Source organism: Phodopus roborovskii, unplaced genomic scaffold (assembly GCF_943737965.1).
Source record: "Phodopus roborovskii unplaced genomic scaffold, PHOROB, whole genome shotgun sequence".
NCBI classification, from domain to species: domain Eukaryota; kingdom Metazoa; phylum Chordata; class Mammalia; order Rodentia; family Cricetidae; genus Phodopus; species Phodopus roborovskii.
In genome coordinates, this window is record NW_026126516.1 from 3,939,075 (window position 1) to 3,966,456 (window position 27,382).

The 27,382-nt window shown below is 44.0% G+C and overlaps 1 protein-coding gene across 1 annotated transcript in view; it reads left to right on the plus strand.

The window, feature by feature from the left end:
- Positions 1-27,382, plus strand: part of Unc79 (unc-79 homolog, NALCN channel complex subunit) — a 191,916-nt gene that overhangs the window by 83,158 nt on the left and 81,376 nt on the right. Inside the window, exons 20-30 of the mRNA XM_051196519.1 lie at positions 636-777; positions 4,602-4,681; positions 4,773-4,921; positions 8,523-8,680; positions 9,113-9,294; positions 11,758-11,959; positions 12,561-12,740; positions 14,153-14,218; positions 22,405-22,691; positions 25,988-26,170; positions 26,692-26,854. Coding sequence (XP_051052476.1) covers positions 636-777; positions 4,602-4,681; positions 4,773-4,921; positions 8,523-8,680; positions 9,113-9,294; positions 11,758-11,959; positions 12,561-12,740; positions 14,153-14,218; positions 22,405-22,691; positions 25,988-26,170; positions 26,692-26,854 — 1,792 coding nt within the window. The remainder of the gene's footprint in view (positions 1-635; positions 778-4,601; positions 4,682-4,772; positions 4,922-8,522; positions 8,681-9,112; positions 9,295-11,757; positions 11,960-12,560; positions 12,741-14,152; positions 14,219-22,404; positions 22,692-25,987; positions 26,171-26,691; positions 26,855-27,382) is intronic.

The window sequence follows — 27,382 nt, forward strand, 5'->3', positions numbered from 1 at the left end:
CACCACCACCACCCAGCCTATCTCTAGGACTTTTAATAACAATTGCTCATCTCTCCATTCCCAGCTCCTTCTGTCTGTTTTTATAACTTTGACTACTGTAGATGTCTAAGTGAGTGCCTACAGTATTTGTTCCTTGTGACTGGCTTATGCCACCTGATGTCATGTCCTCAAGCTTCCTCTGGTGTAGACTGCATCGGTATCTCCCTATAAAGCCTGAGTAACAATCTGTTGTGTGGATAGACATTTTGCTGATCCATTGTCTGCTGATAGACACTTGAGTTGTATGCCTTTTCTCCCTTTAATGCTTCCCCCAGGTAAGCAGAACTGGCGTTATGTCTAAAAACATTAACTCCTAAATAAGCTGTGAGTGGGGATGTCTGGGGCTAAAGGAAGGTGGGGAAGCTGTCTAAGCAGGTCAGGCAATGTTTTCCATGTTTTATTTTCCTGTATCTAGTTCAAATGAAAGCAAATGTTTCGCCAGCTGCCCATGCACATCCCTCAGTAGGGTGGGTGTAAGTTTAGGTATGGGCTCTTCTCTTGGCCAACAGAGTTGCATAGAATAGGCTGAGAACTTTGCCTACTTAAACCAAGCTGTTCTTTATGGCCCCTCACCTAGATGCTTGTATTTATTGCAGGAGCCCACAGACAGCCTTGAAGATAGCCTCCTTTCTTCCAGACCAGAGTTCATTATAGGGCCTGAGGGAGAGGAGGAGGAGAATCCAGCCACCAAGCATGGGGAGAATCCAGGCACCCGTACAACGCCCTCAGAACATGCTGGTAGGTGAACTTGACTGATGGAAGTATGGAATGTGCAATTTCAGGTTTATACAACTTCAGCAACTTGGAGATGTTCAATGCTGCTTCCTAAGTGTAGACTGTATAGATAAAGCATTTCCTACCACACAAGGAAGAGAACAGCTCTGTTATGGCCCCAGAGGCGTGCCAGCCTCCAAGTCTCTTCCTGGCCCCAGGATCTTGTTACTAGTAAAAACTCATCCTGGTATATAGAGACTGATGTGATGTTTATATACTGCATTGTTTCTCTATATGAAGTGGCTGAGAATGGCTGAGATGGAGGATGCTAACAGATTCAATAGCCACTTGGGGCATGTGCTCAAAGCCAAATGCTTTTGGATAGACGCAATAGAACTTGTGTCCACATAGCATCTGAATCTTGGGAGACTGGTCAAGACCCTAGACAGATGCACCTTGCCTAGGTGTGCTCCAGGGCTGGTCATCCCTTCTAGTTGGAAGAATGGCTTCTTTGTAATGTCTCTAAAGGCTACTGATGCGTGAATTAAGGACACCAAGATGGTAGGCAGACTGGGGAATCATTCCCTGACTCCTCACACACAGAGTTAACATGTGCCCTCATGCATGGGAAAGCCTCATGTCTAGGTCTGAATGGTGATGCTCTGGGGGTTTGTACAGGACCCGAAAGAGATTTGGACAGCCTCTAAGAATTTCTACTCCTACTGTCTTACACTGTCTTGCTCTTGGGAGGTCCACTCTAGAATCAGGAAGCATGGGCTTCACCCTTTTGATGAACAGCAAATATTCTTAGGGGAGTATTTTCTGTGGTTCATGATAACTATATTATCATACAAAATCCTTGCTGTAACTATCTGCTTCTACGAGGATGGATGCTATAAATGGCTAATAGACTCTGACTATCTGACTCACACTGCTATTGAAAATTAGAACTGGGAGAAGGTGACATGTTTCATTGGCTCTGTAGTAGTAAAGACTCCATGTTACATCCTCTGTAACCTCCTCCTTTGGAGTAGGAATTGGTGGGAAAATGAAAGCAAATAAGGAAGCTCCCATCCAACTTCCAAGAGAGTGCCATGCCTCTCTCTATATAAATAATCTCTCTTTCTCTCTTTATATATGTGCATATATACATACATATTCACACACACACACACACACACACACATCTCTGATAAGTCAACAATGAAAAGCCAAATTCTAGATAGACTAAGTAACTTGCATATGGCCCAATGGCTTGTGTAATTCATTAATAATGTACACTATATATATAACCCCCCCCCCAAAAAAGAGCAAGACCCTAGACTCTACTTCTGATTCCATAGTGGGCAGGAAATCAAACACTGTAGTATTTCTAGGGGCAGGAGCTGGAACCCAGGCCTCCTCCTTTCTTAGAAGCAATAGAAGCAATGGCAATGGCCTTGCTTTATGGTTGCAGCTGCTGACACAGGGCTGGAGTTATGCCTCTATTAAGCTTTATATCTATCAGAATCCCATAATTTATACTCTTTCTATGGAAATAGTTTTATTTCATAGCACACAACACAAGTGATTATCACTTATTTTTGTTGTTTGTGAGACAGATGTTCACTGGGTAGTCCAGGCTGAACTGGAACACACCATGAATCCCAGGTTTGGTTTTGAGTTTGCATTAATTCTCTTACCTCAACTTTCTAGTACATTGATTCTAGCACGCGGCACCTTCTTCTCTAGAAGTACCCCAGTCTCTGATATAAATGGGATAGTAATCATTCATGATTTATATATATCTTCCCACTTATTTTTAAATTAGCATCAGTTTACTTACCATCTTTAATTTTGTTTTACAGTACACTACGGATTGAACCTAGGGCCTTGTGCATGCTAGGCAAGTGCTGCTCCATTTGAGTTACTCTAAAGCCCCATATTGTTTACAGAACAATGGCCTAAAAGAAATAAACATCTGTGTATGCAGAGCAGAAGCAGCCTGGCTCCCCAGTGAGCCTTGCTTTGTTAAGTCTGCATGTGTGCGGGCTGCGGTAACAGAGGCCTCATATTACTTATGAAGTTGGTATACATTCTACCTTTTAAAACATGTGCCCCTCTCCACCCCCAGGTCCTTCTTCAAGGCTCCTGTCACAGCCTCAGCCTGTTTTCCTCCTGTCTTTTGCCTCCGTGTATGACACAGTTCTAAACTCACTCCTGACTATGACCGTAATGACCGCACGTGGGAAGCTGAGGCAGGAGGACCATGGGTTCTGAGCCATTCTGGAGTATATTGTGACATTCTTATATAAAAATTTAAAAAAAATATGTGGAAAAACCCAGAATAATGCATGTCTTCTCTAATATTCTCCTGGACCAGTGTTTCCTGCCACTCTGAAACTGGCGCCGCTTCTGTCCTGTGGCCATCAGTGGTGGTTCTGCTCAGGGAATCAGTAATCTTCACATCCTTTACCTGTTTCCCCTGTCTGCATTTGCAGGAAGATCTGTTTCTCACAGATACTAGGGATGTCTGTCACCAAAGCTATTTGTACACTTTCACATGAACTGAAATGGAGCTGGGTGCTGGCAGCAATATGTAAAATGCCTTTGAGTAGAAGGTCATCAAGAAAGTGACTGGTGAATTAGCCGAGAGGATTTGGCTCTCATCGTCTTCCATCCTAGGAACTGCCACAACTTACAGTGGCACATTACTGTGCCCGTTTTGCAGTAGTTTTTAAGAATATAATGTTTTATTAACCCTTTGAAAATTTCTTATGATGTATTTTGATCCTGTTCATCCCCACTCTTCCTTAACTCCTCCCAAACCCACCCCAACCTCCCCATTCTTCCAATTTTTATAAAAGCCCATAGACTCCTGTTTGTGCTGGGCATGCATTTATGAGTGTGAGACCATCCACTGGAGCTGGATAGACTTACCAAGGGCCAGAAAACTGACGACTCACTCCCACTGAAGCCATCGGAGGTCAAAAGTCCCTCAGCCAGGGATGAGGGTCCAGAGAACCCTCCCTTCCCTCTCTATGCTATAATATCCCACTAGTTTTGATAGCTGGCTAACTTGGTAACTCAAGCATGCCTGTATGTACACTGTATGCACAGTGTATGTACACTGTAGTGTTGCCCCATGTGGAGGCCCAGTTTGGAGAACCTCACGAGAAGGGACAGCCGTGAGCCGTGTTTTCATTTTGAGAACCATCATTTTGTTTCAAAGTGCCTTATTTGATAGTCTGTAGCGTAGCCTTTCCTTAGGTGCTAACCCATCTGCATTTCCCTCTCCCATACCTTCCTATCTCCCTTTAACTGTGAGGGTATGCCTTGCCAGCCCCAGGTCCCTTCACCCACAGGAGCACACAGTAGGGCTGGGGGTAGTTCAGGCAGCCAAGGAGACCAGGATAACATGGAGGATCTGCGGTGAAAAGTGGAGGCTGTGAATCTTTGATTGAGATTTCCTCATAGAAGGGCACATGCTAAGGGTATTCTCTCTCTCTCTCTCTCTCTCTCTCTCTCTCTCTCTCTCTCTCTCTCTCTCCCTCTCTCTCTCTCTCTCTCCCTCCTCCTCCTCTCTCATACAGGGTTTCACTATGTAGTTCTGGCTGCCCTGGTATTCAGTATGTAGACCAAGCTGGCCTTGAACACACAGAGATCTACCTGCCTCTGTCTTCCACGTGCTGGGATTAAAGGTGTGAGTTACCAAACCAGTGGGCACATGATAATATGTGAAAACAACCTATAAATGTGTAATGCACTTTCTACCTTCTCATCCCTCTCTGGTTTCATGATCTTGATGAACCAATGAATGATGGGAGGAACGGAGCCAGTCTAACCTTTGTGTAATTATTTTTCCATAGCAATAAAGAATGACACGGAAAGAAAATTTTGCTACCAACAGCTTCCAGTAACGTTGAGACTAATATATACCATTTTCCAGGTAGATTTTTCTGAAATATTTGAATATTTGGTTTGTTTTTTAAGCTATTTGTTGTTTTGGAAAATGCAGTGACCATGTGCTCTTTGCATAGGAAATGGCTAAGTTTGAAGAGCCAGACATTCTTTTTAATATGCTCAATTGCCTAAAGATTCTCTGTCTGCATGGAGAGTGTTTATACACTGCGAGGAAAGACCATCCTCAATTTTTAGCCTACATTCAGGACCACATGCTGATCGCAAGGTATGTATTGCTCAAATCGTTGTTTTGGGCTTCAGTTGTAAGAATTAAAGTGAAAGTAAAACTCTATTTCATTTGATTTTTCTCTCCCAGGATAGTAATTTGATAAAGAACTTCCTTCCTTTGTGTGTGTGTGTGTGTGTGTGTGTGTGTGTGTGTGTGTGTGTAAGACAGGATTTCTCAGTGTAGTCCGCACTGTCTAGGAACTCAATCTGTAGAGCAGTCTGGCCTCAAACTCAGAGATCTGCCTGCTTCTGCTTCCTGAGTGCTGGGGTTAAAGACATACACCACCAACCCCCAGGCCTGTTTTGCTTTTTGAGGCAGAATATCACTGTGTATCCCTGGCTTGCCTATAACTCATTAGATCAGGCTGGCCTTGAACTCACAGAGGCCCACCTGCCCTTGTCCCCTGAGTGCTGAGAGAAAAGGTGTGAGGCTCTGCACTCACCTTTCCCTTCCTGTATTTTGTCTAAGTACGCCAACAGGAAGGTGGTAATGTTTGCTTATTAGATTCTGTTGGGCCAGATAGGTAAAATAAGGATCATTCTATGATTTTCCATTGTTAGGTGAATTATGAATATAGTAGACCCTAGAAAAATGCCAGTGGCAGACAATGCTGCCGAGTGTGATTTTTGTAAGATAGTAATCTTACTCGAACTAGAAATGCTGGCGGATACTGAACCCCTCTGGGTGCCATCAGCCTTGCTTTCAAGAGATAGAGGCATTTTGAGAATAATAATAAAATAGTGCTCTAGGTTTATGGTGCTTTCTTTCTGAGAACTGAAATAGTCTTCCTGGAGGCAAGCCAGAAAAAGGTCATTTTAAATGTAAGAAAGAGGGTAGTCTGATTCTTAAAGGCTTGTTCATGCTTTGTAACAAAATCAAGTAGAGCCTCTGCCCTTACTATTTTTTCATTTATTTACTCATTCAACAAATATGATGACTTATTTGTATTTTTATTTATCATAATACTATTACAGTACCTGGGGGACCTTCAGTCTGCTCTGAGAAGCAATGAATAACAAACATAAAGGGTGACCAGGTCTTTCATTGTTTAGCTTTGTGTACTTTTCACAAGGAGATGGCTCAGAGGATAAAGTGTTGCTATATAAGCATGGGGACCTTAGTTTGGATTCCCAGCTAGCCACATAAAAGGCAAGCATGGCATCTACATCCCCAGCATTGTAGGAGGCAGAGACAAACCAGTTTGTGGACTTGCTGGTCAGTCAGTCTCAGGAAAACCATGAAGTGCAGGTACATAGAGAACCCCTTTCACAAGAAGGAAAGTGGAAAGCAACAGAGGATACACTTAAAGACAACCTCTGGTCTCCACTCATGGGCAACTGACACACATATGGATGTGCGGTGGCTTGCGTGCACCCCCCCCACATACAAACACACACAGAGCACACACATAGAGCACACACATGAGCACACACACCTGCACCATAAATCAGTCTATTTGGGGGCTGAAGAAAGGGGCAGACTTGATAACAATCTCCAGATGATAAGCAAGAGTAAGATCTAATGTGTGTTTGTCCTGTGTACACAGAAGTCACAAACAATTTAGTGCCATGTGGTAAGTAACTGTTCTGCACATTCTGGATCAATGACTGGGAGAAGCTCAGTAGCAGGTACATCTGAGTCAGCATCATGGGACTGGATTTTAATAGAGATGTAACTCGGATAGGACATTTTTGGAAAGCAGGAATGTCAAGGACAAAGAGATGGTGGAGTTGATAAAAAGGGGAGGGAGGCGGGAAGACATGGGAAACACTAGTGAGGCCATGATACAGGCTGCATCATCTAAGATGTGGTTTCAGGGGAGACAAGGAAAGGGCCAGGGAGGTAGGCCAGGGCCAAGCACAAGGAGTCTTGGAGATAGTGTCTGTTTAGCGACGGATGGAGTAGAGAAAACTGAACAGAGTTAGCACTGCTCCTTAACTGGAAAGTGTGAAGAAGAACACGCTTCTGGCACTCAAGGGCTGTGAAGATGTAACACAGAACACCTTTTCTCTGGAAAGTTTGCTGGTAAATGAGCAGCAACAGGCAAGGCAGTGGATGTCAGAGGCTTGGGGGAGGCAGAAGAGAAAGTCTGGGTAGATCTAAGGTCAGTGGGGGAGGATTGACAGAAGAGAGCCCAGACAAGAGAATGTGGGGCCAGCATTAGAGGAGCCAGGCTCAGGCAGGCAGAGGACAAATAAGAAGGAAGGGCATAGTGGAGAGGAGAGAGGATGCTGGGAGGAAAGATAAATTCAGAGGTAAAGAAAGGTGTGTGTTAAGGAGGATTTAAAGAAGGTTTAGTTTTAAGGAGAGTAAGGGTAGCAGGTTTCTCCACAGAGACGACATAGAGACTGGGTTGGGAGCCCCAAGAACATGGAAGAAAGCGTACAACAGCCAGCAGGAGGGCAGCAACAGGGGTGGATAAGAAATAACAGAGTTGCCACTTCTTCAGAGCCCCGCTGAAGGGAGCTAACCTGCTTCCAGGGTTTGGATTTCTTTTTGTCTAGAGCGGAGGGGCACAGGAGTGACAGCCGTGGTCACCGGGTGTACTCAATCGCATCTCTCATCTCCTTCCTTCCATCCTTCCGTTACTTAGCCCAACACCAGCTTATCTTGTTAGATCAAACTAAGTGTCGGCTTCTTTCTAGGCCATCTGACCCTGGGAGATGGGTCTCTGGCAGTCTTGATCGACATTGTCATCAGTTATGAAGTTTCTGAAGGACAGACAGACCCCTGGCTCTCAGAGTCCACACTGTGACCTGATAAAAGGATTCTGACAGCCTTAAGTTTGGGTCATATGTCTGCTCGTTTGCAGGTTAATCCCTGAGTCCAGGACAGTGAGGTGCCTTGGTAAACCTGGTGTTTGCTCATCCTTATGGTAGGAAGAGTGGAAGTATGGGCATGACAGTCTTGACAGCTTTTGGAGAGGCTATTGTTAGCGGACATGGAGTTATTCTTTGCCATTCGGAGAGGGGAAAGGCTGCTGGGCAGAAAGAATAAAATAAACAATGAGACTCTAGTTATTCACATGAGAAACAATTTTAAAACAATTCACACAAAAACAGTTTCATCACACTGTCATCTCAATGTAACTGTTAATTTTGTATATTATTTAATTCATAGCTGAATTTGTATGTGGAATTAAATCTTTATGTTAATTCCCCCAGTAAGGTTACATCAAAGTAATTTCTTCAGAAAACAGTAACAGATGTAAACATAAATGTTTGTTGGCGGATTATAGTCTTCTGGATGAATCATTTTCACCTCTGCTGCCCTTCCATCACCCACCGTTTTATACATACCTTAAGACAATGGTTCTCAACCTTACTAACGTCGCTGCCCTTAATACAGTTCCTCAGGCTGTGACTCCCAGCCTAAAATTATTTTCCTTACTGCTTTGTAACTGTATTCTTGCCGTTGTTATGAATTGTAATGCAAATAAGCATGTTTCCAGTGGTCTTAGGTGACCCCCGTGAAAGGGTCATTCGTCCTCCAAAGGGGTCAATACCTGTAGGTTGAGAGCCACAGAGTTAAGGGACTAGGCTCTTTCCTTCTGAAAAGGTGGCGATGACTAACGCCTTGGCTGTCCCTCATTTCCCAGCCTGTGGAGAGTCGTGAAGTCCGAGTTCTCTCAGTTGTCTTCACTGGCGGTCCCTCTCCTCCTTCATGCCCTGTCACTTCCTCATGGTGCTGACATATTCTGGACAATCATAAACGGAAACTTCAACAGCAAAGACTGGAAGATGAGGTTTGAAGCAGGTACTTCTGTATTCGCTCAAAATCCTCTGGGTCATAAGGTAAACCAGAAGCTCAGGTTTGAAATCTGGCTTTGGTCTTTACTGCTGATCTTTAAAATCTCCATGTGGGAGCCCCAAGTTAACTTTTTTCTTATGGGGTTCCATTCTTATGAGGCCTAAGTAGATGTCAATACGTGGCTAGTAAGACAGCTCAATGGCTGGTCAGTGTACTTGCCTCCAAGCCTGAAGACACGAGTTTAGTCTTCCGGAAGCACAGGGTGGAGGGAGAGAACCAACTCCCACCGCTGTTTTCTGATATCACATGCCCTGTGTCACATGCATGCCACACCTGCCAATAAATAAACGGAATTATCTTCAAATAAATAAGTATAATTTTTCCAGTATACATTGATATACACACTTAACACCTTTTGTCCTCTATTTCACGTTGCAGTGGAAAAAGTCGCTGTCATTTGTAGGTTTTTGGATATTCACTCAGTGACCAAAAACCACCTGCTGAAGTACTCACTGGCACACGCCTTCTGCTGCTTCCTGACAGCTGTGGAGGATGTCAACCCCGCGGTGGCCACCAGGGCGGGTCTCCTGCTCGATACCATCAAGAGGCCGGCACTGCAGGTGATGGGACGTGTGTATTATCAGCCATACAGAATGTCCGCACCGCCAACTCCCTGATGTCCTGTTTAGCCATGCTCTATCAAAACAACCGCAAACAGGCTAACTTATAAAACCTAGAAACTTATGTTGTATAATTCTATATCCTGAGAGGTTCGTGACCAAGGTGCTGTCGATTCAGTGTCTGGTGATGGATTATGCCTTTAACTGTGCCTGGGCCTTTGTTTAAAGACAAGGAGCCTATTTGTGAGGACTTTGTCCATATGGCTTTATCTTCCCCCACAAAAAGCTCGCCTTCTAATATTGTCACATAAGTGGTTGGGTTTCAGCACAATGTACCCTTTAGGGTAGTGGATACAAGTATTCAGACTACAGCACCATGCAAACTCATAATATCAGTGATGGTGGGAGCAGAGATCTGTGTGTGTCCGAATATGTGCTTGTTATCTTATCATGAAAACAAGGAGGGATTTATTTTACTCCCAACTCTCCCTGGATAGTGCGAAAAATATCCCAGAACCATATCTTATTAAAGGTAACTTGTTTTATTTATTGATACAACTTTTTAAAATGTGTTTCTTTTCCCTCATGTAGTGATAAAATTTGTAGACAGATGGAATTAGTGTGTGATGGGAAGAGGGGAGCACATTTTTAAAGTAGGCTGATTCATTTCTTAATATTCAGTTGGCCAGGAGCTGCTATTAGAGGCTCGATGCTAAGGGGGGGTTGAAGGGACATATGTTAAGGTAAGAATGCCACCAAATGAAACCTCACGAATCAAATCCAAAGAGACACAGTAGGTGACCTGGAGAGGGTTGAATATTTATCTTACATGATAACCTTCTACTGTAATAAGAAAGCAAGCCTCAGAGAGATGATGGGCTTAGCAAGTGTACACTGCCTTAGTACCAGCCAGGACGAGGGTCTTTACTGGTTTTCTACACTGATACTAGTTTGAAATTTGTTATTTTTATCAAAACTAATACCAATGGCAAGAGCTAACATTTGCCAGACATGCACTGCATTGCACGATGTGTAGTAGAAGGGTCCTGTTGTGCATTGCCTCCTTTACCCCGTGGAACAGCTTTTTGTATATTCCCATTATTACATTTGGGGAAGCTTGAAGTTGAAAAGGCAGAGTCATGTTTTCAGAGTCACATGCTCTTAACTTTTTCTCCTCCCTCCCCCTTCCTTTTCTCACTCTTCTCCTCCCTCATTCCCCGCAGTATAGAGTTTCTCATTTGGTGTAAGACTAAGCAGTAGAAGGAGCCACCTGTGTATGATCTGGAAAAATGCAGGGCTGTGCTGTCCAAGGCACGATGTGCCTATAAAACTTGGTTGTTCTCTAGATAGCTTTGGACTTTCCAGGCGGTTGATACACTACCTTTGCTCAGGGATAACCATTATGTAATGGTAGAAAGGTTGAGAGGGATGGCTGGGTAAGCTACATTTTTAAAATTTCAATACCTTTAAAAGAAAGATTCATCGACTAGAGAAACAGACGTTCCACCTTGTCTTAAGGCAGTGTTGTATTGCTGTGAAAAAACACTGCCACCAACTCTTGTAAAGGAAAACATGTCCTGGGGTCTGGCCTACAGTTCAGAGGTTCAGTCCATTATCATCATGGCAGGAAGCACAATGGTGTGCAGGCACACTTGGTGCTGGAGAGTAGCTGAGAGTTCTACACCGGGGTCCTCAGGCAGCAGGGAGGGACAGTGAGACCCTGGGCTCAGATTGAAACCTTAAAGTCCACACCCAGTGACAGACTTCCTCCAACAAGACCACACCTCCCTGTGAGTCCCTCTGTGTCTGTGGGGCCATTTTCACTCAAGCTACCATGCCCCCATTTCCCCCCTTTAAACGTGTATAATATGTTTCTGCTTAGATTACAAGGAGCAGAGTGACTTGCCCTTTTACAAACACAGAATTTAAGGTTGTAAGGAAATTTAATGACCATCTCTTTATGTGTCTTAGCTTAGGGGGCTAGGGGGTGGCTCAGTAAGTACAGGCGCTCGAGACACAAGTCCGAGGATCTGAGTTTGAGTCTCTGAACCTATTGTTATAGGAGACAGCAGGCTTTCCAAGTTGCTATCTAACCTCCACATGTGCTTGGCATGTGCATGCATGTTCATACACGTGGTACACACACATACACACACACAAATAGAATAAAATGTAATGATGAAAGCTACAGCTACATAAATGATGCACTGGTATTTGGGTTAAGCGAATGTTATTTAATATTTAGAAGACAAGCAGCACACATTTAGTTTACATTTCTGGATCAAACTGAAGAAGTTTTCTGCAACCAGGAGAAACCCTCTTGTACAAACTCCCCTTCCAATACTCGGAATTAGAAAGAGTTTGGCTGGGTAATTTTGCTTCGGGGCACTTTGTCTTGCTCCGTGGTCTGCCTGGCATTTGTTCTCTGACACCTGAGACATTTGTCTGATCCCTCCTTTCCAGGGCCTTTGTCTCTGCCTTGACTTCCAGTTTGACACTGTTGTTAAAGACCGCCCTACCATCCTGAGCAAGCTTTCACTCCTGCACTTCCTGAAGCAAGACATCCCGGCTTTAAGCTGGGAGTTCTTTGTCAACAGATTCGAGACACTTTCTTTAGAAGCTCAGCTGCATTTGGATTGTAACAAAGAGTTTCCTTTTCCTACAAGTAAGTAAGACTAAAGACTTGCTGGAAACAGCCCCCCAGACCCCCCTTTTGATTAGGTAAGTAGAAGACACTTGGCATGTAGCTCATTCCCTACCTGGAAGAGAATGTCTTGATTTCATGTCCTCAGTTTATCAACTGTTGAGTGCTTGTGATGCTAACCTGTAGATTTCAGAATGTTGCAGTGGTTTCAGATCTGAACTTTCCTCCCTTTCTGGAGGACCTGTAGTAACCATCTGTGACTGTTTAAGCGCCACCCAGTTGTTATGTTGCTAATATCTGTGAGCAGTCTCGTGAGACACCTTTGTACTGTGCAAACTCCTGTCCGCTGATTTTCAGTTGCTTATGGCTCTAAATTCATGAGGAAAATATAACAAGATTAGATAATCAAACCTCATGAATTAAACAGGAAAATGATAGTCATGATAGAAAGTAGTCATGATTTTTTTTTTAAACAGTAAAACATATAATGGTCTTAGAGGGTGGTGGATGCTGAATGAACATATGATAGATCCTAAACTGTACTCAGATGGATTATTTCAAAATAACTGGATCGCATGGCCAGCCAAGAAAAAGAATAATATCTTTAATTTCTTTTGCAAAGCCATCACCGCTGTGAGAACCAATGTTGCCAACCTCAGTGATGCTGCACTGTGGAAGATTAAGAGGGCACGTTTTGCAAGAAACCGCCAGAAGAGTGTGCGCTCTCTGAGGGACAGTGTGAAGGGGCCTGCAGAGTCCAAAAGGGCACTCTCTCTCCCTGAGACCCTGACCTCCAAAATCCGTTGAGTATCTTCCTTCTTCCTCCTGTGGCATCTGTTTAATGTCTTTCTGGAGCTAACGTGTCTTGTCAAGTGTTCACAGAGAGTAGCAGTTAGCAAATGGAGCCTGTCCATCAAGCTTGGCCCTCAGAGTCCCTGGAAAAATCAGCCCAAGGATGTAAAAGTCACGGGTGGTTTTCTTTAGCTTGTGGGTTCAGCAAAATCCTGACTGATGTAGAAATAGTTTTGAAACATAGAAGGAAGAGAATCCGTGATGCTTGGCACAAGGTTTAGAGAAGACATTTACTTTTAATGTTAGAATACAAGGGCCAGCGTCAGGGCAGCCTGGGAACCTGGTGCCTTCTGAATGACACTTAGATAACAAAAGCCATGCAGATAAAATGGTAGCATTCAGACTTTGAATGACTGTCATTTCAGGAGTGCTAGGAACAACCACATAAGCCTCCAGAAAAACCACTAACAATGGTGACTTCTGAAAAAGAAAAATCAGACTGAAGAGAATTGGATTCCTAGTCAGCTTCAGATAACCTACAAATGGAAATAAACTTTGTTGTCAATTTAAAAAGACCACACACACTTATTTTAAAAAGATCTTTGTATTACATTTTTTAAAAAGAGCGTGCGTTTTAAATAACCAAATGAGTAGATAGACACCAGTGTTTGACACCAGCACATAAGTGGCGAATAATAAAGCCTGCAGAATTAAGTCATTGTATGGATGAATGAGTACATTTAGATGATTTAATCTTAAATAACACCCATGATGTCCACCCATGAACACCTTAAGCACACTTCTCCTATCCAAAGCAGAAAGATTGGCATTTTCATTGGCATTTATTAGAGAATAACTTTATATAACATAATCATGTTAACCATAAATATGATTTGATTTTCTTTGCTACATTTTTCATTCTTATGACAAGCTCTGAGTATGTGGTATTTTGGACCTTAGAAGAGTCGATAGAAAGCCTTTTAAGTAGTTTATAGCCTTAGCTTCTCAGGGAGCAAAGCGAATCACACTGGAGAGTAATTCATAGTGGCCAGAGGAAATTGCTGCCAGGTGAAGGGCACACACCCTAGATTAAATTAACTGCAACTTTTATATGAGTTTTCAGCCCTTTAGTACCCTAACTGACTAGTCCGGGGTGTTTGTTTTATTTATTGTTATTCCTTATTAACTAATTAATTCACACAGCCATTCAGCTGCTTTTAGAATCCAAATGACATTAAGGGGTTTTCTTGAGTTAAGGCGCAAAACACAAACATTTGGAGTAAACATCTTTTATGTGATGCTAATTACAAATAAGAAAACTAAGCTTGCCTCTGCTATCCAGATCAGCCAGCACTGAGTGTTTTTCTAGGCTCAAGTTGTCTTTAATGCTTTATTTAAATAGAGTTGTTGTTGATTTTTAAGCTGTGAGGTTGACCAGGCATGAGCAGTCTGCTCCAGCTCTCGGTGGGACACCTGAACAGACGCCAGGTGGGTACTTCTGACGTTTAAGGGCCATGGGCAAGTGTCTCTATCATAGGTGGACAAGGTAAAGAGCTCAGTGTTTCTCACTGGACCAGAGTGGTTTTAGGACCTGGGACCCCCAGAGGGCCTCACTCTGGATGCTCTACTGTCTGAATGGCTGGTGTGTCAATTCTTTATATGGTTTTCTAAGCAGATGACTTCATATCCCACTGACTTTTGGTCCAGTAAGAAGCATCCAATTGCCCACCTCTCCTTGGACAGCAGGCGCGATTAGGCTTGTGCTTCATGCTACTATATGACTTATGTTTGTATGTGTGAGCTACACATAGAAACACCATGTTCATAGATAAGCATTTTCTTTAGGTAAAACATGCTCTTCGTTTGCATTTAGAAAGGTCTTACGTTTGAACCACCATCTGCTCATCCTTGTAGCTGCTCTTAATTCTTCCCAAGTCTGTGCATTTCTGTTTCCCAGGAGCATTCCCATTGTTTGGAGGTCTTATTTAGGGTGACACAGTGTATCTTATCACGTCACGTTACTGTGTTATAACTTAGCATGACGTATCGCAAGTGTTGAGCAGATATTGGTAAGGACATTACTAACTGAATGCTGTTCACACAGTGCCACCATTCACTGAGAGGACTGTGAGCTTCTGAATACCTACCTGCATGTCTGTCTCCTCAACCTCACCAACTCACCTATGTATCATCCTATACACATTTGAATTTTTATCCGGTGTAATTTTAAGTGAAAACTTTTCAGAATGGTATTGACTGATATGCAGAGGAAAAAAAAAACTTACATAAGGAGACTTGGAAGATCATGAGCATTGCATATTATAAAGAAGACACTCAAAACACACAGGGATTCGGGAGGGGGATCGATGCAAAGACTTGTGGAGACTGTGAATTTAGGAGGATGATGGGGGAGACGATGCAAAGGCTCTGGAGACTATGAATTCAGGAGGAAGATGGGAGCAAAAAGTCTCCTTGCTCTTTTGAAAGGGATCAAAAGCCACAGAATGACAAGCATGTGGCTGGGCCCCTCTTTGACTTAAATCTGTCTCTTTGGGGAGAAAGAAAGATAGAGAAGGAGAGGAGAATTTATAAGGACACTCGGTGTCATTAGAAAGTGAGGTCTGGGCAGAGAGATGGTTCGGTGATTAAGAGCATTTGCCGCCCTTGCAGAGAACCCACATTCAATTCCCAGCACCCACACAATGGTTTACAGTGGTCTGTAACTCCAATTCTAGGGGATCTGACCCTCACTTCTGGCCTCTTAGGGCACCAGTCATAGGCCACACATAGTGAATTTGTATACCTGTAGACAAAGAACTCATGCACATAAAGTAAAAATAAATAATTCTTCTAAAGAAAGAACAAAATGGGAGGTCCATCTAGTTCCCCTCCAGTGAGGACTTTTGGAGAAAATTCTTAGGCAGTTTTATTTATTTCCGTCACTTTATCTTGAGGCTGGTCTTTTTGTTCGTGCATCCTTGAAAGGCCAGCCTAACAACCCAACCAAAGGAATCCCTCACATCCAAGGAAAATGTCCGTGAGTTTGCTGAGACTAAGAAAAGCTTCAAGCAACACATCATCCCACCCAAAGGACCAGGCAGAAAGAGGCAGATAGTGTTGTTTAAAGTAAGTGTGAAGCTGAGACTCCCCGGGAGAGGATCCCAGTGACAACAGGCAGGACCAGGAAAACAAGCCTAGTTTGAAGCAGTTGGCCCAGCTCTTGAGGCATTCGGAACAACTATTGCATCTTTAAATTATCCTTTATTGGATGCTGATGTTTTTCCTTGGAAGTGAAGGTGTGCTCCATCAGAAGATGGTGTGGGATAGAATAAAATGGAAGAGCTTGCCGCTTAACAAACAGACTGATGTTTAGTCTGGGCAGCCAGCCCCTCTGTGCAGACTTGCTATTGATTAGGCCTGAAATAATTTAATTATGATTTGATGACACAGTAAAAAGCTTTCTAATTTGTGATTTTGCTGAACTTTGGGTCTCTGGGTTTATAACATATGATTTTCTAACGTTAGCCAATAAAGTAGAAGGTTTTCTACAGATAGATGGTATACCCTGTATGGCCGGTAAAAAGCTGCATTCCTCTGTAATGTATAGGAGCCAAACCAAAGTCTTTGTGCATGTAACTAACTCATGGGGTGTGATAGCTGACATTGGAGGTGCACTGACATTCCCGTTGTATAGGAAAAGAAACTGAGCTTCTCACAAAGGGACAAATGTCACAAGTTTGTTGGTGACAGATCTGGGTCTTATACGCAGAGTTCCTGAACTCCCTATTTATATGCATGCATGGCCAGTACTCACAGGAGCTCACCACTCTGTTCCTTCAGATTTCAGACTCTGTAACTGCTGGCCTGACATTTGTGCAGTCATGTACAGTTGTGCTTTCAGGAACACTGTGAGCATTTTAGCTTTGGCTGTCTACAGTGCCCACTGAAGGCTAGTTGGGTACGTGGTTCAGAAGGTCTAGCAGCTCAATCCCGAATGGGTAGTGCCAATCGCACGGACGTGAAATGCTTAATCCTACCATGTCTCTCATCCCATGAATAAGTGGACAGTAAAAGTATACAAATGCGTTTTATGTCTCTTCGCCTGTTGTGTATTTACACAAATGGCCTAACTTTGGCTTTACAGAATGTGTGGATACCTGTAAATTTGCTGCACACAGGAGACTTGGCTGCCTGCTTTCCGCCACAGTCGAGCCTCCTGATGGTTGTTTTTTTTTTTTTTTTTTTTCTTTACCAACTTCTGCCTTACAGCACGTGAGGACTCTGGTCTGTGCGACCTGGTACAGCGGCAGGCCTGCTACAGGGTCCAGAAAAAAAGTCCTTGCCCGGGATGGTTCAGAGCTATTCTAGTCCTCACAGGACAGGTAGTCTTCTAGCCTGTAGAGATTTGGCCATCTTGTTACATTTACACTTATACACTTAAATGAAAAGATGCTTCGTGCTAGTTAGAACTGGTCAAAGTGTCTCCTGTTGGCTTTTCCTGCTTCCTCTTCAGTGCCCTAGCCTGGGAAATTCCAGCAGCTTCTCTGGGCTCTCTTGTCCTATAGTGATTTATTGTTCCCTTCACTTACTTGCAAAGTGCCTGTTAGGCACTGAGGTACCCGTTGTTTCTATAGGAACACTTGTGTTTATAATAATAGTTTTGAGAAGTAACTTTTACTGAGCAAACATTTCTGCATGTGCTATATATACCAGGAGGCAGAGAGGGCAAAGATGCACGAGAGGTGTTTACCATGCCACTGGCTGATAGGCATGTAAGGAAAACAAACATGGCCATCAGCCAGAGTTCATCTGGAGCGAAAGTCGCCATCCGGTCAGATGCAGCAGGATAACATTTCACCAGCTGGAGCCACAGGGGGCTTTCATCCAGATTTTCATTGGCAGACACTGTCCCAGTCTGTCTTCTGTTGCTGTGATAAAACACCATGACTGAACACAACCCAGGGAAGACAGGGTTTACTTCAGCTTATAGTCCATCATGGAGGAAGTCAGGGTGGGAACTCCAGGCAGGAACCAGGAGGTAGGAACTGAAACAGGGCATGGAGGATGCTGCTGACTGCTTGCTCTCCATGGCTTTCTCAGTTTGCTTTTTGATGTCATCTAGGACCACCTACCCAGGCATGGCATCTCCCAGAGTGAGCTGGATCCTCCCACATCAATCATTAATCAAGAAAATGCTCCCCAGGCTTGTCCACAAGGAATCTGATGGAGACATTTTCTCAGATGAGAGTCACTCATCTGAGTGACTGTAATTTGTGTCAAGTTGTCAAACAAACAACAAAACAAAACAAAAACCCATAACCAGCACAGACAGTATAAACACATGTCGATAAGGACACAGGCTAGGAAGAGGCAAAGGCAGAAAGGAGGAGGTTAGCTTCCCAGCTCTCCTGCAGTAGTATGAACACATACATACACAACACACACACACACACACACACACCACATACACACACACATACACACACACACTACATACACACACATATACACACGCCACACATACACACACACCACATACACACACACACACCACACACACACCACACACACACACACACGCACACACACACACACACACACACACACACACACACACGCACTGCTATAAGAAAAGCTTTAAGCTGACAGATGAGGGAGGGTGTGAGATTGGAACGCAGCATCTGACTTTGGCTTCTCTGGGCAAAGGTAGGAACAAACTCACGAAAGTGGGCTTTGCTTTCCCTGCCCCATTGTCACGCTGAAAGGGACGTCAGTTCACACAGAGGCGCGTCCCCACATTAGTGTCTCTGTTTTGGCGACCTCAGTTTTCCTCTTATATAGAAGACAAGATCTGGGCCATTACTTGAGTCCGGTTCACTTAGACACCTAACGGACATTAAGTATCTACTGTATGTGACAGCATCCTGTGCTCTGTGAAGGATGCTAAGATGGATAAGACGCAGCACATGCCTCCAAGTGATGTTTTTACAGGGAAAAATAAACAACAAATGAAGTTCTGCCTTGTATAAAAGAGACTTGGGAAATGCTAAAGGAAATTTTCCTGCCTCCCCCTCCCCTCTCCTCTTATCTTTGGAACACAACAGAATACGGGGACAACGTCCAATTACTGAGGGGGTGTGGGCATAGGGAATAAGAATTAGCTTCTGGGGAGTCGATTCATAGCACAAAACACGGGAACGCGTAGGAGTCTGTCCTGGCAAGGCAGATCACTGTGAGCATTGGACTAGCATTGGTTCTTCTGAGATCCATAAGCAGCCCAGCTTGGGGGAGTGCTGAGCGGTCAGGTATGTGGGGAGGGAGGGCCGGGAGATACATCAGGAAAAGCAGATTCTGCCGTGACATTTGTATTCTGCTTCAGAGTTTCAGTTACTCCACTCTGTGAAGGAGCCGTGGAGAACCCAGCCCACACTAAATCATGGTAGGCTGGCTCTGCCTCCAGGATTATAGTGACATCTATACTTTCATTTGCAGAAATAAAACCAAACCTTTCAACACAAATCACCATGGTTAAGGAAGATAAAGACACCAGGTAGACTAGAATCGAAAACTAGCAGGTGTCCTACTTGTCATGCCTTTAGTGGTAGGTATTTAGTTTTAAAATGGAAACTGTCCATCTTTTATAGATAATTCAAGTAGTAGTAACAGTTCATCCAGTTTGTGCAGCTCATTTCTCATAGGGATTTGGCCTGGGTCACTTCCCCTTAGGAAGTGTCTATCTCTCGTAAGCTTACTTGATTCTAATAGAAGATGATGGACTAAATGCAGACCTGGAGTGTCCAAGGGCGGGAGGGGCAGATCGTGGAAGAAGAAATAGCGTTTTACTTTATGCACAGGGATAGGTATTTTCAATGACTAATTATGTTGAGGGAACTAAAAGTTGCAAATGTCACCCCCAAGCACTGATCCCTAGAATGATGACACATAAGAAATGATATTGAAATAGAAGATTTGCTGAGAATTAAAAAAAAAATCACGACCCTTGCAATAGGAAGGAGAGTTTGAGAACAGTTACGGTGGAGTTTGATGCGTTGTTTCCTTGCTGTGACTTGAGGCAGAAGGAGATGGGGCCAGGACTCTCTCTGTTCTGATGTCCGTAGGACTAAAAATTAAAGTAGCTATAGCATCCCTGCTTCCATTTAGGAGTCAGGCTATGCTAGCCACGAAGGAGCCAGGCAGGCCTGAGAGGCGTGTGCTCTCCTAAAGCCCGCACCCCAGAGCTAAGGGATTGAATGCCGAAGTCCTGCTGTAGCGGTATTGGACCTACAGGGAACCGAGATGCACACACTTGTCACACATATTTTTAACCAGTTTGCCTGAAGCAGTAATAGTTTTCTGATTGAAAAATAATACTTCAGAAGTGGGAAACCAAAAGTAGTTTTTTTAAAAAATATATATATATATATATTTTCTACTTATGTGTTGTGCGCCTGCTTGTCTATAAGTGTATCACATGCATGTAGGTGCCTCAGAGGCCAGAAGGGGGAGCTAGAGTCCCTGGATCTGAAGTCACAGGGGAATGTGAACTGCATGGTGTGGATGCTAGAAACTGAACCCCTATCCTCTGCAAGAGCAGCAAGGACTCTTAACCGATGAGGCAGATCTCTATCCCCAAAAGCAGACAGGTTTTTTTCTTTTTTCTTTTTCTTTTTTAATACTACCAAGAGTTCCCTTTCACTGAGTGGTAGAGACACACGCTGTTAATCTCAGCACTTGAGTTCCAGGCTAGCCTGGTCTACAGAGCGAGTCCCAGGATAGCCAGGGCTACACAGAGAAAACCTGTCTCAAAAACACCAAAGAGGAAAAAAAAATGAGTTTTCTATATATGTGTGTGTTCTGTTTTTCAGAGACTTACATAAGAGTTGCTTTTAATCAAATCTTATATATTCAGGCTAACTGTAATTTGTGATGATGTTGGATGTTGGGACTCTCTGGTCTTTCACATAAGTTGATTTGTAATAAATCCCTCAATATAATGATACTATGAACTACTCATGCGTGAAACAAATTCTTAAGTGCTATAAAGATGATTTCAATGGGGGGAATTCCTAAGGCATGTTGCATGTGTGCATATTGCATGTATGCATGCCTTTGTGGACAGACTCAGAAGACAGAAAATGTTAATGTCTCGAGGCCATAATGACACGTTCAGAAGGTCCCCTTATGTTAGAGCCATTAGACTGAGTGGTTCTGCCTCCTCTTGAGTTGTTAATTACCTCTTCTATATCTGTGGGTAGACCAGCATCCTCCTGAAGACACAGGGAAAGTAGCTAACCAAGGCTACTCCCTCCTGTGCAGGCCCTGTTAAAATGTAATTGGCCGTTATACAGATCGGTACTACTGTCCCAGAGTGAGGGCCTTTAGACAGATAAATTCTGCAGTTTTAAGAAGCAATGCTTCCATCTTGCTTCTCTTCTCAGGGCCCTGAAAGATAGGAATTTTGCCAAATTAACTGAGGCACTAATGGATATAAATCGCTCCCTGGATCTCTATTGCATCATTTCACATCATACTGTACAGAATTTGCGTAATTATAAAAGGTGCAACCAAGGCTAGTTTGTGAAAGTTTGTGCCCAATGCTTGTCCCCTCACTCTACTGGATTTTTCATTGCATGTGAGATGAGGATGCTGGTGTCCGGCTCTAATAACCCGCGGTACAAAAGCTTAAATTTTAATTTAGAAATTCTATTGTTGTTTGCAGAGTGCTTTGAAAACCACCCCAAATCATACATTAATGCAGGAGAGTAAATAAGATTCTTCTTTCCCTCAAAGTCCTAAACCAAATCTGACCAAGTGTGGAGGGGGCGGGGCAGGCTAGAAGGCAAGAAGGGGGCGGGGCATGCTAGAAGGCTAGGAGGGGGCGGGGCATGCTAGAAGGCAAGAAGGGGGCGGGGCAGGCTAGAAGATTCAGGTATAACCAGTAGTTTAAGAGGAAGCCAAGGACTAGGGTGCTTTTTCCCACGGGAACTCTCAGCTCACCTGGTGTTTTTTTTGTTTTGTTTTTGAAAATGTTTTTGAGAGCTCATGTTTCTCTCCATTTCTCCTTCCCCTCTGTGTCTCTCATTACATACTGCAGGGCTTATCATTGGCCATTTATAATTCAGAGGCTACACACTGCTGAATCTCTCAATATTTGAAATAAAAAATACTATTTTGCCCCATCTGACTCATGAACATTTTTGAATTGAGACCATAATTTAAATAAAATCCCCCCAGGGGATCCTTTTATGCTCAGTGAAATTTAGTCTCTTACTTCTGGGGCTGACCTTCCTAAGGTAGTATACAAACTGGGCAGAGCCGTCTCTGTCTCTGCCACTGAGGACATAACTTTGCATTAAGAATTGCTAAGTGCAAAGTTTGTTAGGTGTTTGAGTGACACTTTGAGGCTCGTGTTGGCGAACAGTTCCTCAGTTTTATTTCTATTCCTGTCTCACTCCTGGGTAAATTGGTCAACGATGGCGGTAGCGGCTACCTAACCCCAGGAACGATGCTTTGCTTAGGAGCTAGTGTGCCTTTAATTTCTCCCCTAGAACAGAACTTTTAAATGCTTAGCAGAAGCAGAAAGGAGGGCAGTTTGTCAGCGTCGGGTGGCAATTAAATGTAAAGTCGCCTGAGGGGGCATAGCTGCACTCTGACTATGTTGTTTACACTCACAGGGCAACAGTCCCCTGAGAATGACCACACCATCAAGGACTTGCTCCCGGAAGACGCTGGCATTGACCACCAGACGGTTCACCAGTTAATTACAGTGCTCATGAAGTTCATGGCCAAGGACGAGAGCAGTGCTGAGTCAGACATCAGCAGTGCAAAGGCCTTCAACACGGTCAAGAGGCACCTCTATGTCTTGCTTGGCTACGACCAACAGGAAGGCTGCTTCATGATCGCACCCCAAAAAATGCGCCTGTCAACATGCTTTAATGCGTTTATTGCAGGAATTGCCCAAGTAAGTGTATGTAATAGCACTTTCAGGAGGCCTGTCGTGGGCTTTGATAGAAACAAGGTATTCCATTCCGTTTAGACGTGTGGAGTGGAAAAGTTTGTTTGGATTACTTGGTATCAGGCAGACGTCTTTAAAGGGGGGATACAGAGATGGGGTAGGAATTGGTAGCTTTGTGTAGTGTAATAATGTTTATAAAACATATGTAACACAATATTGAAGAGCCTTAAGTGTACAATGGCAATATGCTAGCTCAATGAGATGCCAATGGGGTGAGCATGGGAGCCTGAGCTCAGTCTCCAGGGCCCGAGTAAAAAGCAAAACATGACAGTGTGCATCTGTAACCCCAGTGCTGGGGAGTGTAGACAGAGTATGCATCTGTAACCCCAGTGCTGGGCAGTGTAGACAGAGTGTGCATCTGTAACCCCAGTGCTGGGGAATAGAGACAGAGTGCGCATCTATAACCCCAGTGCTGGGCAGTGTAGACAGAGTGTGCATCTGTAACCCCAGTGCTGGGCAGTGTAGACAGAGTGTGCATCTGTAACCCCAGTGCTGGGGAATAGAGACAGAGTGCACATCTGTAACCCCAGTGCTGGGGAATAGAGACAGAGTGTGCATCTATAACCCCAGTGCTGGGCAGTGTAGACAGAGTGTGCATCTATAACCCCAGTGCTGGGGAATAGAGACAGAGTGTGCATCTATAACCCCAGTGCTGGGCAGTATAGACAGAGTGCACATCTGTAACCCCAGTGCTGGGCAGTGTAGACAGAGTGTGCATCTATAACCCCAGTGCTGGGCAGTGTAGACAGAGTGCATCTGTAACCCCAGTGCTGGGGAATAGAGACAGAGTGTGCATCTGTAACCCCAGTGCTGGGCAGTATAGACAGAGTGTGCATCTGTAACCCCAGTGCTGGGCAGTATAGACAGAGTGCTCATCTGTAACCCCAGTGCTGGGCAGTGTAGACAGAGTGTGCATCTGTAACCCCAGTGCTGGGGAATAGAGACAGAGTGCGCATCTATAACCCCAGCGCTGGGCAGTGTAGACAGAGTGCATCTGTAACCCCAGTGCTGGGGAATAGAGACAGAGTGTGCATCTGTAACCCCAGTGCTGGGCAGTATAGACAGAGTGTGCATCTGTAACCCCAGTGCTGGGCAGTGTAGACAGAGTGCACATCTGTAACCCCAGTGCTGGGCAGTGTAGACAGAGTGCACATCTGTAACCCTAGTGCTGGGCAGTGTAGACAGAGTGCGCATCTGTAACCCTAGTGCTGGGCAGTGTAGACAGAGTGCGCATCTGTAACCCCAGTGCTGGGCAGTGTAGACAGAGTGTGCATCTGTAACCCCAGTGCTGGGCAGTGTAGACAGAGTGCGCATCTGTAACCCCAGTGCTGGGCAGTGTAGACAGAGTGTGCATCTGTAACCCCAGTGCTGGGCAGTGTAGACAGAGTGTGCATCTGTAACCCCAGTGCTGGGAAGTGTAGACAGAGTGTGCATCTGTAACCCCAGTGCTGGGCAGTATAGACAGAGTGTGCATCTGTAACCCCAGTGCTGGGCAGTGTAGACAGAGTGTGCATCTGTAACCCAGTGCTGGGCAGTGTAGACAGAAATGTGCATCTGTAACCCCAGTGCTGGGCAGTGTAGACAGAGTGCGCATCTGTAACCCAGTGCTGGGCAGTGTAGACAGAAATGTGCATCTGTAACCCCAGTGCTGGGCAGTGTAGACAGAGTGCGCATCTGTAACCCCGGTTATGGAACATGGACAAGAACGTTGCAGGCAGCCACTCTGCTGAGACAGCTGGACCTGAGCCATTTTTGACACCACCACTTCCCTTTCGCTCCTCTTCCCTCCTCTGAATCCACATTGTGCTTTTACCTTAGAGATCATGTTTTGGAACTAAAAAGTCTGTAAAATGCTCCTCCTGAACTGTGTCACATATATGTATGCCCACATGTATGTGAACACATGCAGGTATACACACACATACATGCACAAATGTTTGTAACTATACACATTTTCTAAAGCTTACTTTGACAACATTTTTTTTGCATTCATATTTTTATTTTCATGTGCCATGGCGTACTTGTGAAGCTCAGAGGACAACTCCCTGGATTGACTCTCCTTGCCACCATGTGCTTTCCAAGGATTGAGCTCAGGCCACCAGGCTTGGCAGCAAGCTCCTTACTGACTGAGCCATCTCACTGGCCTGACACACTTTATATAAAAATGTATAGCTAGGCATGGTGGTGCACACCTTTAATCCCAGCACTCAAGAGGCAGAGACAGGTGGATTTCTGAGTTCGCGGCCATCCTGGTCTACAGAGTGAGTTCCAGGATAGCCAGGGCTACACAGAGAAGTCCTGTTTTGAAACACAAACAAAAAAATTGGAGTGTATAAGCTGGGTAAGATGGCATAATGCCTGTAATCCCTCAACTTAGGAGGCAAAGGTAGGAAGACAGTAAGCCGCATGCTAGCCTGGGCTACATGAGACTGGTCTCAAAAACTAAAAAATAAATATATACAACATTATATGCACTGATATATATAGCTTTAAAACCAAGTTAATAATTATGAAATTTGCATCATAGGTATAAGATTATATCACCTCCCATTTAGTGACTGCAAAGTATGCTTTTGTACAAATAATGTTTGTTTGTTTTACTTTTTTTTTTTGTTTGTTGATACAGGATCCCACACCTGTATTTACCATGTAGACCAGGCTGGCGTCACACTCCTTCTGTCTCAGCCTTCTGAGTGCTGGGATTGTAGGCATGAACCACCACACCTGGCACAAATGATATTTAATTAGTGGTTGAATGTGGGAAATTTTCAGACGGGTAACACCATGCTGAATGTCTTTATCCATACATTTTGGAACACTTGTCTGATTGTTTCCTTCAGATTTAGTTGCCATGGTAAAGGATGTATACTTTTGCTTAGTTTTGAATGCATTTTGTTAAGCTTCTGTTCTAGAAGACTATACAACTTTCTAGCCCAGCCAGATGCGTCCAAACAATCTCATTTTTCTATATGGTCAATGCAGAGTTTTGTTTTCATCCTAGTTAATTGTTCTGGTAGTTATTTTAATTAGCTACAATTTTATTTTCAACACACAACGGAATAGATGATTAGATTAACGCCATCAGTTTGTAAGCATCAAATTTTATTGTGAGGTTGAGTATCTCCCCTTCATGTATATGCTGCCTATTCATGCTGGTATTTTGTGAGGTGCCCCTGTGTTTTTTTCTTTCACTTCTGAACGTTTATAGTTTTCTTTCAGTTACTAATATTCTTCTATTTCAGGTTATGGACTATAACATTAACTTGGGCAAACACCTTCTCCCCCTCGTGGTCCAGGTGCTCAAATACTGCTCTTGTCCTCAACTACGGCATTATTTCCAACAGCCACCTCGCTGCTCCCTCTGGTCCTTAAAGCCTCATATCAGGCAGATGTGGTTGAAGGCCTTGCTCGTCATCCTTTACAAGGTGAGTGTCTGTACTCCAGCTGCTGGGATGGAAGGCTGTCTTAGGGAGTACAGTGCCGGACGGTCCCTGACGGATGAGGGCTGCATGGATCAGAGTCTGACCGTCAGAGGAAATTCAGGCAGTGCTGAGAGGAGAAGAGTTATTCGAAAAAGAAACAGGAGGGCATGTCACTGTAGGGTTTCAAAACGCTTTTAAGAATCATCACTTACTTCTATGCTCGGAATCTCATATTTTTATCTGATTATTTTTCAGAAAACAAAGATGATATTTAAAATTATGTTTGTCAAGTAGTGACAGTCAAGAACATGCCAGTGTTCTTTAAGGATCTGGCCCACGTTGCTGCCAGTGGTTTGGTGCAAGGAGAGACAGGGACCCTATAAAACAAGTTTATGATCAGAACCTATGCTGATACTCTGGTGCACATTTCTCTAGAGCATGAGAACTCTAAGAAAACTACCCGGTGAGATCATTGGGAAAGCATCGTCTGGAATAACCACTTGTATTCTCTCCCCATTGGACAGTATCCGTACCGAGACTGTGATGTCAGCAAGAGCCTGCTACACCTGATTCACATAACAGTCAATACACTCAATGCGCAGTACCATAGCTGCAAGCCCCACGCCACCGCAGGACCTCTGTACAGTGACAACAGCAACATAAGCAGATACAGCGAGAAAGAAAAAGGTACTTCTCAAGACAGAGTTCTGTCTGGAACTTAGCCGGGATACATGCCGCACTTCCAGACAACAGTCTTACCGTTGTTTAAGGAGGTAGAGGGCTGTCCCCATATGTCCTTACGAAGCCCAAACCCTCCCTTCCTGCTTGGTTAATTTTTCAAATATCTCGGGAATATTGTTGCTTTTACTTTTGAACTGAGTGTGTAGTTGGCATACTTCTGAAATTCAGAGTCATAATAATGTTAGGTGTGCTATTTTCTGCCATCTGATTAATGAGCTATTGTAGCCTCTTATTACATGCTGGAAACATCTTGCCTTTGGGCTGTGACCTGTCTGGGTTGGCAGTCGGTGGAATCATCATTTGGGTGTCTCTAGTTTGCCCTTGAACTCCATGCTCACAGATTTTAAATTCAGTCTCAATTTTCCGAAGTGCCGTTTCCAAGCCTTATTATTCGGTATGAAGTGATTGAAGGCAATGGAAATGAAGACCCTTTTGTGTATAAGTTTAAATTATTTTCAGTGTTGATGCCTTATT